General features: G+C 43.6%; 1 protein-coding gene across 1 annotated transcript; it reads right to left on the minus strand.

Annotated features, from left to right (window-relative positions):
• Positions 1-3,043: 3,043 nt before the first annotated feature.
• BUB1 (BUB1 mitotic checkpoint serine/threonine kinase) lies at positions 3,044-13,176 on the minus strand (the record flags this gene model as incomplete). The annotated part of the gene is made up of 19 exons (XM_009874112.1): positions 3,044-3,239; positions 3,628-3,734; positions 3,980-4,157; positions 4,265-4,422; positions 4,612-4,773; positions 6,106-6,221; positions 6,828-6,968; positions 7,641-7,669; positions 7,952-8,030; positions 8,354-8,534; positions 8,707-8,788; positions 9,170-9,260; positions 9,566-9,661; positions 10,408-10,545; positions 11,056-11,108; positions 11,749-12,083; positions 12,424-12,584; positions 12,832-13,022; positions 13,124-13,176. Coding segments are annotated over 19 exons (2,547 nt in total), but the record flags the coding sequence as incomplete, so codon positions are not given.
• Between the last annotated feature and the right edge of the window lie 623 nt (positions 13,177-13,799).

Raw genomic sequence — 13,799 nt, forward strand, 5'->3', positions numbered from 1 at the left:
TGAAAGCTCTGTCAGTGCAAGAGGGAAGTGCAGTTGGTGGTAACTGGTTGCCCGTCCTGGCTAAAGGGCTCAGGCCATTAGTGGTGGTCGCCCTCTGTGGCTAATACTAGGCTGCAAACTACCGCCAGAATCGTAAAATCATAGAATACTGTGTTGGAAGGGACCTGAAGGATCATCCAGTGCAGCCCTTTAAGGTTAAGAAATACAGTTTAAACGAGACAGCCCAGCAGCCTGGCAGACTGAGCCATAAAGCTGTCGAAAGTTGAGGAATTGACCTTGTCCCTAGGAAGGCTGTTCCGATGTCTGATTGCTTGCATGGTGAAAAATTTTCCTCCAGAGTTCAGTCGGAATCTCTGCAGGAGCAACTTGTGGTCATTACCCTTTCCATGTGACTCCTGTTAAAAAGGGAGTCTTCATCTTCTTGACAGCCACTCTTTATGTACCAGTACGTGGTCACAAAGTGCCCCCTGAGCCTTCTCAAGGCTGAACAAACCCAGTTCTCTCAGCCTTTCTTCATATGTCAGGTCTTCTAGCCCTCTGCTCATCCTGGTGGCACATCTCGGCTCCCTTTCCAGCCTGTCTGCATATTTTTTTGTATAGCAGGGACTAAAACTGAACACAGAAGAAATTTAGGGACCCAGATAGCGCTCCCAGAAGCCAGCAGAGACAGCCCTTGTGTGCGGTGTGAGCAGGGAATGATCTGCTGTGTCTGGTGGCAGAGCTGAAGTAGGAAGTGAAGAGGTTAAGGGGTATCGGGAAGTCTGCTGCCTCCATGAGGCACGGGTTAAGGACGTGTTGGGCGAACTTCCCACCCTGGTGAAGCCTTCTGATTATTACCCACTTTTGGTATTTCAGGTGGGCAGTGATGAAGTGCCTACAGGGAGCCCAAAATCAATTAAGAGAGATTTTAAGGCCTTGGGGCAGCTGCTTAAAGGATCAGGAGCGCAAGCTGTGTTCTCTTCTATTCCATCATTAGCAGTTGTGAATGTAGGAATTAACAGAAGGACCCATCACATAAATTCATGGCCCTGGGACTGGTGTTCTCAGCAGGGCTTTGGGTTTTTTGGTTGTGGGTTGCTGTACAAGACACCTGGCCTGCTGACACCAAATTGGTTGCACCTGTCCCAGAGGGAGAAAATGGTTTTGGGGCAGGAGTTAGCAGGGCTCATTGATAGACCTTTAAATTAGATTTGAAGGGGGAAGGGGATATAACTGGGCCTGCTAGGAATAAGCCCAAGGGAAGCATGTCACGGTTTGTAGGATGGTGTGCTAGTGCCATCTCAGTGGAGGTGAGGAATGAACCTATAATGGGAAACGAGGAGGTAAGGGTTGTTCTTGAAATTGCTCTAGAAATCATGGAAACACTTGAGAAGGGTCTGGTAGGAAGTGGGGCCTACACTCAGAAAAAGGCGTTGGGATCATCAGCTCCTCTAAAGTGCTTCTATACGAATGCACACAGTATGAGCAACAAATGGGGAGCTTGGTGCAACAGGAAAGCTGTGACATACTGGCTATCACAGAAACGTGGTGGGATGCCTCACATGAGTGAAGTGCCACAGCAGATGGCTACAAGCTCTTCAGGAGGGACAGACAGGGAAGGAGAGGTGGTGGGATGGCTCTGTATGTTAGGAACTGTTATGAATGCTCAGAACTTAAGTGTAGTGACGATGGGGTCAAGAGTGTTTGGATTAGGTTAAGGGGCAAGGCCAATAAAGCTGATATCGCTGTGGGAGTCTGCGGTAGACCTCCCAGCCAGAGCAGTGAGGTGTGGATGAAACATCCTATAAGCCCTAGGGAGAAGTCTTGAGGTCACTTACGTTGCGTTTCAGCTTTCCAGGTATCTACTGGAAGTACAGCACAGCAGAGAGGGAACAATCCGGGAGGTTCCTGGAACATGTGGAGGATAACTTCTTCACACAGCTTGTAAGTAAAGTGACCAGGGAAGCCATCCTGCTAACCTCCTGTTTGTGGAAGATGTGGCAGCTAGAGGCCGCCTAGGGAACAGTGACCATGAAATGATTAAGTTCTCTATTCTTAGAGATGTTAGGAGGCAGGGGCAGCAAAAGACTTTGGCTTGTTTATGAGGTTACTTCACAGAGTCCCTTGGGAGTCAGTTTTGAAGGATATAAGAGTACAGAAAGGCTGGACACTTTTTAAGAAGGAAATCTCAAAGGCATAGGAGCAGGCTATCCCCACAAGCTGGTGGCAAAGAAGACCGGCCTCACTGAAGAGGGAGAGTTGGCTGAAAATCAGGGCAAAAAAGAGTTTATGGTCTCTGAAAGAAGAGGCAGTCACTCATAATGAGTGCAAGAATATTGTTAGGTTGTGCAGGGAGGTAATTAGAAGGTCCAAAGCCCAGCTAGAAATTAATCTGGTTTTGGAAGTGAAGGACAAGAAAAGTTTCTATAAATGCATTAGTAGCAAAAGAAAGACCAGGGAGAGCCTCCATCCCCTACAAGACCCAGGAGGAAATATGGTAACCAGAGACCAGGATAAGGCTGAAGGGCTTAATGCCCTCATTTCCTCAGTCTTTAGTAAGAGGAACACTTCTACAGAGGGAAGCCAGCCCCGCCCCGGTCATTAATTATCTGCAGTGGCTGTTTTGGGAGTAGGGAAACCTACAGAAAACACACATGCTATTTCACTTTCAAGCGCCATCTTCATTTTGAAGAGATGGGGGAGTGTTCCATGATGACAGGGTCTCAGTTTGGAATTATATTCCCATTTCAAACAACTTGCTCTTCCCCAGGGCTCTGCTCCCCCTTTTTCATGTTGGGAAAACAAATCCTCAACACCTCATGTAGGCTTTACCCTTCACAGATCAGCCTGCCCTTTGCCTGGGCTAGACTGCATTTATCACCCATGGGACATGTTATATGAACAAATCAGTTTAGTTTAACTTCCTTTTGTTTTTTTACTCCACAAAAGCACAGAAAGATGCAAGTTCCCATTTCTGAAGTTAACTTTATTTTTAGAACAAGGTATTACAAAAAAGACTTCACATCAATAAAATGCCAGTCCTCAGTAACTGCAAAGCAAATGTTTATTTTCGTGACTGTTTGTGTTCTATGAGCAGCACAACGAGTCTGTTCCGAAGGAACTTTATTTCCTTTGCATATGACTTGCAAAACAAATCCTTCAGCTTTTTGCGCAGAACTGCTAGAGGAGGCAGGCTGTGGCAGCTGGGGATGTTCAGCATGCTCTCGAAGAACTCTTTCCACAGGTCAGCGTTGGCAAGCCTGCAAAAAAACCCCATGAAAATGCATCCAATTTTTCTCAAAATTCAAGCTGTCAAAACCCTATTTCTTGGGTTTACCCTGTTCCCTCCCCAGTCAGAGGCTGGAGCAAGCAGGCATTGCTGTAACACAAGGCAGCTTCCACTGTGGCATGCTGCTTTGCTAACACGTGGGATTTTTCTTTGTTAGTTGCCCTTTCCTCCTTCCAGGGCCTCAGTCTGTGAATTTTACAAAGCAGTTTCCATGCACTTAACACCCACATTTTTCAGGGCACCAGAAGCGCAGGCAAGCAACAGTGAAAGCTGTGACAGAAACTAACCTCAAACAAACCATGTAACTAATGATGCATCTTTCTAGGCAAGGGAATGCTTTGCAAAGATTTGACACCAACCTTCTGAAGAGTCCCTCAGGCTTCCAGATGCCGTTTTCATTCTTCACTTGCATGTAGGTACCAAAGAGCATGCAGTAGACCGTTGCTGCGATGCCAAAATAGTCCGTCTAAACAAAGTATAAACAAGTTTCATATGAAAAAATGTATTGAGACCACTAAAAATTAGCTGAGAAACGCTCTGTGAAGCCAACAGGGCAAGCTCTAGGAGAAGAGGGTTCAGAATTACGTTTTTAAAGCAACAAGCTGAAGCCACAGCTCTGCTGCAAAAATCTAATCGTTCTAGACTCCATTTATCATCACCAGATGCCTGCAGTAAGCTCCAAACATCCAGGCTGTCTGGGCAGTCTCATACCTGATAGTTCCATGGTTTCTGAGTCAGCATTTCAATACACTGAAATCCAGACGTTTCACACTTTGCGGTAAATGCCGTTCCTTCAGGGAAGAGTTTCATGTCTATGCTCTGGCCCAAGTCAATGAGTGTCAAGCCATGAGAGACACCGTCTATGTCACATGTATCGTTATCCAGAAACCTTCAACCGTGGTGAAACGATCCCATTAATATCAAGGCTATGATATCACGATACGCTGGCATCTTTGCTGCAGCAAGGGGAAACAGAATCCTCATAGAAATACTCACTTTTCTCCAAGTATGAAATTGTCAGGTTTGATGTCCCCATGAATGATTTTGCAGCTGTGGAGCTGTTCCACCATATAAAGAATTTTTACGGCAAAGTAGATTACAAGTCCTTGAGGCATCACCTTTCCAGGAAGCTTTTTGTAAATGTTTATGGCATTCTGTGACCAAAAAGTAGCAAAGAACCATCAGCTATACAGAAACAACCTGATATGCATTATAGGTCCATGCTGACAAACACGGAATATGGCCCCAAAGAAGCAGAGTGTAGAGGGGACATCTAAATATCGTAATATAATAGCACTCCAAAAAGAGTAAGATGCTCGAGAGCACAAGCTGATTACCCTTACCAGCAATGTTCCATAGTTGTGGAGCTCACCAACTAAAATGCTTCCGTTTTGAAAGAAATGAGCAGAATAAAAGTGGATGTAGAGGTGGTGTATGCTTGGATCAAGCCTTTCTACCAGTTGTGTTGCTATATAGAACTCCCAAGGGTTGGCTGGCTTCTGGACCTGCAACCAAAAAGTTGATTTACTAGGAAAATCTATTAGCACTAAAAGCAGAAGTTCTTATCAGGTTGATGGGCTTTGTTGTCAGTTTTTATGGCAGGCTAGGCATTTTTCCTCTTGATCAAATAAAATATTTATATCTACAGTAATTAACCTCGGGTCCATACACTCTGTGATTAATCCTCTTGAATCAAGACTTCAATTACACACCATAATTCTGTTTGGGAATTAAATGACACACTTCTGTGTTATTTAAAACCACTAGTCTTTCTGCAACATTGACGCTTCTGCTGGCAACAGAGGTTTTGTGTGTCAGAGAAGGCTTTTGAAAGCAAAACAGGAAAACCCTTCCGATTCGTTCCCCTGCTACACTGAATACCTGATTCTCAAAAACCCCCCCAAACCTCCAAGTCATCTTCACACACTGGAAAGCTCTCAGCTAAGGTGTTACACTAAAAAAAAATTTTGCTGAAAGATTAAACATTGCAGAGTTGATCCATGAAAAGATCCCGAAGGTAGATCTGATGTGGAGAGGTTAACGGGAGACGTGGATGTGTGTGTGTCAACTCTGTCACAACACTGCTCGGCAGCCAGGCTGTAGTAACTACACGTGTCATAGTAACTATAACTGCGCATGCCCTCTGAGCCCACAGCAGCCACCAGGGATGCATGACCTTGTATGACCCTCTGGGGCTCAGCTGACCCTGCAGCTGCACAGACTTTCCTTTTAGCAGCAGTTCTCGTGTAAACACGTGCTATCACATCTGTTGCTCGTTCCAGCACTGAAATAGCCTGGAAGGAGACAGGGCAGAGCAGAGAGGGAGCTGCTTGATCTACATTAGCATCAAGACAAGTGTGCTTGTTAATTAAATGGCACCAGAGGGCTATCACCCAACAAAGTCGACACAATAGGCAGCTGCCACCAAGCAGGCTAGCAGCACAAAGTGCCAAAATGCCTGTATCTGGAACAAAAAGCGGCCCAAATTTTATCACCAATCCACATACATTTTCTTTTGCTGTGGTCTAAGAGCACTCGCCCAAGTAGCTGCCTTTGTTTAGCTGAGAAAGACAGCCTGCCTGTGATTCTTACCTCCTTAGGATACCTGGAACTACTTTATAAAGGCAAAGAGACAGGTCACGTCAAGAGGATAAATAACTTCCCACATAGAAGGGGTCAGACATCACAGCACTCAACATGAGCGAGGCTTTGCAGGTAGACCAATATGCTTTACTTCATAAGTAAGAAAACTCAGCAGAACCCACCCAGAGTAGGTGTCGCAACTACAGCACTCAACCAATTTTCCAGCAGAGCTACTCCAGATCAGCGATATTTACCTTGAACACTACTTTCTGATTGTTTCTAGGGTTACTTGCATCCAGAATGGAAGCTTGATAGACTCGGGCAAAAGCTCCTTCTCCAACCAAGCAGTCCAAGTGGAATGAGCTGGAACCTTTAGAGATTAACAACATTAAGTTCTGCTTGCAGACTTCAAGGAATAGACATCACCACTCGGGGGGAAAGAAAAAAAAAAAAGGTAAAAGAAAAAAGCACCAGCCTATATATATTATTGCTTTAACCCTAGCCGTAGCCTTTCTCTCCAGATTTCTCCTTGCCAGACAGCCTTTCCATAGAAGAGTCTATACTCTTGAGAACAAGAGTGCTGTGAAGTGCCACATACTAAAAAAAATAAAAATCAATGTTTCTATTTTAGTCTGACTCCCTGGAAGTAACCCAATTCCAAAGTGCACTCCTTAAAAAGTAAACACATTTAAGTCATAGAAATATGTTGCAATTACTGTCCTACAGATTTTGTTGACACAGGACGGCTGCTGTTCCATAAAAAGTTGGATTACTAGGAAAATTCAAAAAAAAAAAAATGCTACAAAAGGGAAACAACAAAAAAATCCAACCACAGGTGTAATTTCAAGTCTGAGGTTTAGATAATCTGGAAGCTATCCAGATATACACACAAGTAAACTGAATTAGAAAAATACTTTAGAGCTGCCCAGAAAAAACACGATACCCTTTAAAGTGAAATGTTTGAAGTAGCTCTTACCCAGCAGGAGTTCAGCCTTCAGCCTGATGGATGGGAGAGGAGATTTCCATTGAAAGTAGTTGGCATAGGTGTGGAGTGGCTTAGGGAGCTCTGATAAGAATTTGCAAATCAATTCCTTATCCCAAGGGTTCTCGACAAGGACTTTGTGGAAAGAAGAAAAATATGTAAGCTGTAAGAAAAGTGTTGTTTCAAAGGGGTAACACAACCTTGTACTTGAATGTGTGTCACCACTTTAAAAACAAAACAAAACAAAACCCAAACAAGGCAAAGCATTCCTTAACTACAGTTTCCTCACTGTGGTGACCACCTTCACATTGGAACAAAGCACGTGCTGCAAGAGCATGACACCGCTCCAGTCTTGGACCTGTCAGAAGGGAGCTGCAGGCAAAGCTCTCTACCTGTAGCAGCTTGGACACTCTGGGCCGTCCTGTCCTGCCCACCTCCAGACAGCATTTCCTGGGAATTTTGGTCTACCCCAGTGGATGAGGGATGTTCAATTCTGCTCGCGGCAGCCTGCTCAGGTAAGCTTTGAGAGGCAGCTGTAGCAAATCCTTGAATTCTGTTTCCTTGTTTCAAGGCATTTCCCTGAAGGCCTTCTGGTTGTACAGTGTGTTCGAGAGCAGGGCTGTGTATTTAAAAAAAAATATTGTTCATTGACAGCACTGCTGTGGTATCTTTGCATCTTTGGTAAGCAAAAATGTGTCAAATGTCTACGCTTGCGACTTTGGCCACAGCCAATATTAAGATGAATAAAAAGGACATTTCTTAAGAAAATAAGATCTGGTCATATCGTGCTACCCATAGTCTAATTACCTTCAAGGTAATTGGCCAACAGGTTCAGCCTATACTGAGAAAAACCCCATAGTTTTACATATGCGGCCATTAAAACTTCTGAGATGGTTAACTTTTAATTTAAATGTGTTGGAAAACTTACGTCATAGGAGCATTTTCAGGGGTTCATTTACCCCTCAAAAGCACCAAGATGCATTCTGAGACATAAATGCACCAGCTCTGGATTACTTGGAAAACTTGCATCAAGAGCAGCAGAGCAGCCCTGCCTGCCCTGGGATAGATTTGCCCAAGACTATGAAAAGTCTTGGAAATCTCAGCAAGTTGAGACATACCTCAGCTTCTTCATTTTTGTCTGCTTGTGCAGTTCTTCAGAAAATTCCAAGTCCATTTGTGGCAAGTCATCCCCGCAGGCTGAACAAAGGGAATAGCAACAATGGGAAATGTTTTATCTTCTCCCCAAAAGCAAGCACTTTTAGAGTATTCTTACCAGGACAAGAATTTCAATTTTCACACTGTGAAAAGCTAGAACTGAACAAGCTATTTTAAAATGTAGGAGTCAAGATAACAGCTTGATTTCTTGAGGGCCAACCCGTGCTCCCAGCTGCTCTTCTGCGAGCTCAACGCTTAACTTACAAGCGGCGGCCATACCCCTGCGGTTTTTGGCAGCTAGGGCACAGAAACAGAGAGAGGCAGTACTGAATTACACACTCAACCTCAAGTATTCAATATTTTACCTTTGTCCTCCAAAGCTTGCCGCGAACGTGCCGCCAGGTAATTAAATGGTGTCGATGCAAGCTGGGCAGCTCGTGCAAAGTCTTTGGTGTCATTCGGGCTGGAAGCTAACGTTTTATTACTACTTGGGACATTCCACACTGTATAATCATCCCTCAAGAACTCCGTTGTGCCTGTTTCTTCCTAGATAGGGGCAAAACAATAGTAAAGGGAATCTAGATTTCATCTTGGTATCATTCATAAGAAGACTGCAGGACTGGAATAGAACAAAGGTAAATGCAACCACCTCCAATAGCCCCTATAACTACGTAACCCATTTTGAAGGCTAATTCTTGCCTTGAGATCAAACACTCACTTCTGTACCCGCTGCACAGTTAGTCAAGGGACGTTCTCCAGTAGTTCTGGGCTCCTCTGGCTTGTTTTTATGCTGTGGGACCCTGACAAAACAGGTAGTTTAGAACAGCTTTTCTCCAGAAACTTTCCCAGGCAGACTGACCATAATAAAGAGTTGTTTTAGATTTATTTTTTTTTCCAAAGAATCTCGTTTGCTTATACTTCGAGGTAGCAGTAGCTCAAAGAAACAAGCTATCCACTGTTATCCAGAAAATGAAGCATCTCAAAAACACTGTCTAAACAGGAAAGCTGCCCAATTCCACAGAGAAGCAACTAACAGCTTTCTCCTGCTGCTTCCACCCAGCTGCTAGTGACTGTATTCAAACCAGTCCTGATACTGCAAATACAGTCACAGCAAAAATTATATGGAATAGAATCAATCCTATATGTAATTCTTAATGAGCTGAACTCAGCTCTTTCTTTACCTGCTATTCTCTTTATCGTTCTCATCTTCAAATATAGAAAATGCTGGCATGACAGGAGCAACAAGATTAGCTTTCAGATTTCCATCAGGCTCTGAAAAATAAAAGATAATCAAGAATATCTTCACCCACCAAAGACTATATCAACAGTCACATTTTCACCCCAAACCAGACAACTGATGGCCATGGCTGTATCCAGCTAGTCCAGGAGCTTCTTCTCAGACTGTGCATCAGAATTTAAAACTTGTCATTAAATTTGATTCATTATCAGGAAAGAAGTGGTTTCTTCACACCAGATCTAACAACTACTTATCTCAAAATTATGAGGACTGGCAGGAGGGGCAAACAGGAAATAAAGGCATGAAATATCATGGACTGAAAAAAAAAAGCAGGACCTACCAGTTTTTTGGCAAAGGATTTCAAATTGCTCCTCGCTTTCCTCAAGAGGGGATGGTTCAGGCAAGATCGGTGTTTGAAACATATCCATGAGAAATCCTACCAAAAAAAAATTAAAAAAACATTTAAAACCCACTGGAATATCACCCTCAGTAAAACAATTTTTTTCAGAGGTTCCTCCACTGTAGTCAAATCAAATGCCAAATAATTAGAATATTCTTATCATTTATCAAATGCCAATATCCAATTATTCCTTCATACTGCATTTAAACTCTCCAGATAACTGAACACACACAGGACGATCTGACTGGGCCAGCACATACTTGTTGGTGGCATGGCCTTGGGTTTTTCCCTCCCTCTCCAAGATAAGATTTCAAGTTCTCCTAAAGGAGCGAATCTGCCAAATATCTAAGAAGATAAAGGAGAATTAATTAATACCATGGCCTTTTCTTTAATTATTATTTTTACAGATATGTATTCAGCTGCAGCAGTTCACTACATGCTAGTGGTTATTATCAAAATAGAACATGGCAGGAGAGTACAAAAGGGATAAAACAGCATCGAGATATTATTATTCTACATCTGACGTCAGAAATACTGCCTTTTCCCTTTCAGGATTTTGGAAGAGCAATGTTTAGAATTCACAACACCCACTTAAAAAAATAAATATAAAAATCCAAGACCTTTTATATGTGTCACCCTTGTTTCAGCTTTGGGGGAAGCTCAACATCAACCGGAGTTGACTTACTTCCAAACATTCTTCCCCGTGAGTCTGTCACAGGTCTTCGCCTCAGAAATTACCAGGCAAGATGCCAGTGGACCAGCGTGTTATTCCAGGTGCTTACCCAGTGCTTCCTTTGTGTGAACTGTAGGTGAAGGCTGCACTTTGAATGGTGTCACCTGCATCGCTCCACCCAGTGAGGTGTTTGGGGTAGCCTGAGAAGCATTTCCAGAAGCGAAGGAAGAATTTCCAACTCTAGATGCTGGGGGGGAAAAAAAAAAAAGAGAGAACAGTGAGATCATTTCTGAAGCAGCCTGAGATTGTTTATTAGCATTTCGTTTGCTAGCAAAACATTAGTAAGAGAAGTAAACAAGATGAGTAGTGGAATGACAACCCAGAATTTGAGGGTAGATTTTGGCTTGTTCAGAGATCCACTTGGTGGGTTCCCAAAGGGCAAGAGGGACCTTGGACAGCTTGGTGGCCCCTGAGGATCCCATCTGCAATTCACAGGAATGATCCATTCTCACATAAAAAAAATCAAGCAGGCAGGAAGCGGTCAGGGACAGCTGGGGAACTCTTGACTGAGCTCAAACTAAAAGGAATTGCACCAAAGGTGGGAACCGGGACTAGCTCCATGGAAGATGTTGCCCAAACATGCAGGGATGGAGTTAAGAAAGTCAAAAAGCTTAGCTAGGGCTGAAGTAGTGGCCACACGCTATCGATCCCCGGTCACATCAACAGCACCAGTTGTTATCAAAACTAGGCTTATTACCTTCTTTCACATCCACAGAAGTAGTTGGTCCAGTGGATCCCTTGTTAGGGCGCCTTCAAAGGAAAGATTAAGAGGTATGAAACCTGAAAGGCAGCAGAGTGCTTTAAAAAGGTCAAAACACAGGCAGCATTAAATACTCTTTGTGGATAGTTTGTCTCCAAGAAACTCCATAAAGTGAGTGAATGACAACTGGTTCCATTTCCTCTTGTTGGCCAAGCCGACTCAGCCATGCTTTCTTTGCCAACCTCAGTTTCTCCTCCTGCTCCCCAATTTTCTTTCCTGTATCGGCCAAGTTACACAAGCAAGAGTGCAGAAAACCAGTACAAGCACTTTTTGTCTCCTCTGGAGACCTTTGTGGCCAGGATGTAATGTGTGGGATCTATGTGGACTAAGCATATCCTGGTGTTTATTTCAGGCGTGCCAGGGACAGCAATGCTGACTAAGTCCTTCAGTCACACACACTGAATTTCCTCTTCCTTATTAAAACTAAAACACAGGGTTAAAAGGAATTAAAAACTGAAACAAGGACCCCAAGCTATGTAAGGCTTGATCTATGTTTAAATATTATTTTCCACAGGCTACTTCAGATATTACTTTTTCAGAAGAGACTTTTATTTTTTTCAGTTCTCAGCTGAAACGTGCATCCAGAAGACCTCACAGTTTGCAGAGCAAACTCAGCCTGTCTATACATACTGTTCTCTAGCGTTCCACTTAAGAGCCGAGTCAGGATGTGCCCGTTCCCGAGCTGAAACGTTATTGAATGGAGCGTGCAACAAACTGTTCCGCAGTTCTCCAAGCTCTAGCTGAGTTTTGACCACGTCCTTTTTATATGTTGTTTCCCACAGGGAAGCTGATGTCATCGCATGGCCAACGGGTTTCTCTGACTGCAGTGTAAGAGCAGTGGATGATGAAGTGCTTGACTGAGGCCGATCCGGCACCAGACCTTGAGCGTTTTGCAGATGTGAACTTTGACAAGACGCCATCCAGGTTGGTTGTAGATCTGTGCCGGGTGTCACGTGTGCATAAGCCTTTGGAGATGAGAAATGGTCTTTTACACTCAAACATACCCCCCTCAAGTATAGCCATTTTGCCTTTTATTTCTGTATAACTAGAATAGGTTTTCATGCATAAGAGAACTTCTGTATGCAGCTAAAACATGGAGAAGAAAAATGAACTTTTGGGTTAAACAGTTAAAATATATGTTATCAAGTATTTAAGGTTATGCCAGGTATCTATACTGGTCGAGTATTGCAGCCTGAACTTCCAGATGTGGTTAAACAACCTACTTCTGTTACTGTCTGAAGAGTAGTTAAGTTTTGTGAGAGAAGTTCATCAAGAGCTCTCCTGTTGCTCACAGCATATACTTACCACTGACTTGTTTGGTTTGGCTGACGCTGTAGATGCTGGTTCCAGACGAGTTTCCTCCAAGCTTTTGGTGAGCTGAGTGAGCTGTTCCAGCTTCTGCTGCAGGGCTTGCAGTTCAAGGACAGCTGACTCTTTCTTCCTCTTGGAGTCTCTCTCCTCCTCTTCTAGGGGTTAAACAATGGTATTCAGCAAAGCAGTTAATCAGCATCCAAACAAGTTTCTCAACACAGACATTAGAAGCTGCTTGAATTTAAAATTTAAATATATGTGTATCATCTGTGCAGCTGCAGGACTGCAGATCTAGTGGCCTAAGTTTGGGAGAAGGAGCTATTTCCCACAGAACTCAGTGTCTCACAGCCCTCACCCCTCAGGGGAGGGCTACCCACACAACGGGTTGAAAAAGAAGAATACCCCATTCTTGCTGTCTTCTGAGGCGCTCGTATTTCTTGAAGTATCTCTTGGCTCTTATCTCCTCAAATTGAAGTTCAGAGCCTTCGCATATGAGCAGGTTTTTATCATACATTGCAACCTGTTCACATTCAACAACAGTAGACGATGACTTAGGAAGAACTTCAGATTTGGAGATGTATGTAATGTACTTTCTGTGAGGAAAAATAAGAAAAATCCCTATTCAGGTCTATTGGATTTATTCTGGAAGAGTGTTAATCTTCCCCACAGTGTGACTTGAAACCTGAACACTTACACTTCTTCTTTTCCACCAGAAGAGCAGGACTGAGTACCAGCAGAATCGGGACCCTAAAAGCAAAACAGGAGAAATAGAAATAGGTATAGTAATGGTATATATTAATAGGTATATATTAATAGGTATATTAATGGTAAGAAAAAGACTAGGGAAGGTCTGGGCCCCCTTGGAAAGGAATTAAGTGAACTGGTGACAAGTGGTTTGGAGAAGGCTGAGGTTCTCAATGACTTCTTTTCCTCTGTCTTCCCTGGCAAGGGCTCCAGCCACACTTCTGAAGTCACAGAAGACAATGGCAGGGGTTGGATGAAAGAACTGCCCACCATAACCAAAGATCACGTTCATGACCATCTGATGAACCTGAAAGTGTACAAGTTCATGGGACCCGATGGGATACACCCACAGGTGCTGAGGGAACTGGCAGATGAGGTTGCTAAACCGCTCTCTACTATATTCCAAAAGTTATGGCAGGGGGGCGGCCCCACTGACTGGAAAAGGGAAAACATAATCCTCATTTTCAAAAAAGGAAAGAAGGACGAACCGAGGAACTATAGACCAGTCAGTCTCACCTCTGTGCCTGATAAGATTGTGGAGCAAATCCTCCTGGGGGCACTGCTGAAGCAGAAGAATAACGAAGAGATGATTTGCTACAGTCAACATGGCTTCACCAAGGACAAAT

The sequence above is a fragment of the Apaloderma vittatum genome, unplaced genomic scaffold, assembly GCF_000703405.1.
Source record: "Apaloderma vittatum isolate BGI_N311 unplaced genomic scaffold, ASM70340v1 scaffold35797, whole genome shotgun sequence".
In the NCBI taxonomy this organism is placed as follows: Eukaryota; Metazoa; Chordata; class Aves; order Trogoniformes; family Trogonidae; genus Apaloderma; species Apaloderma vittatum.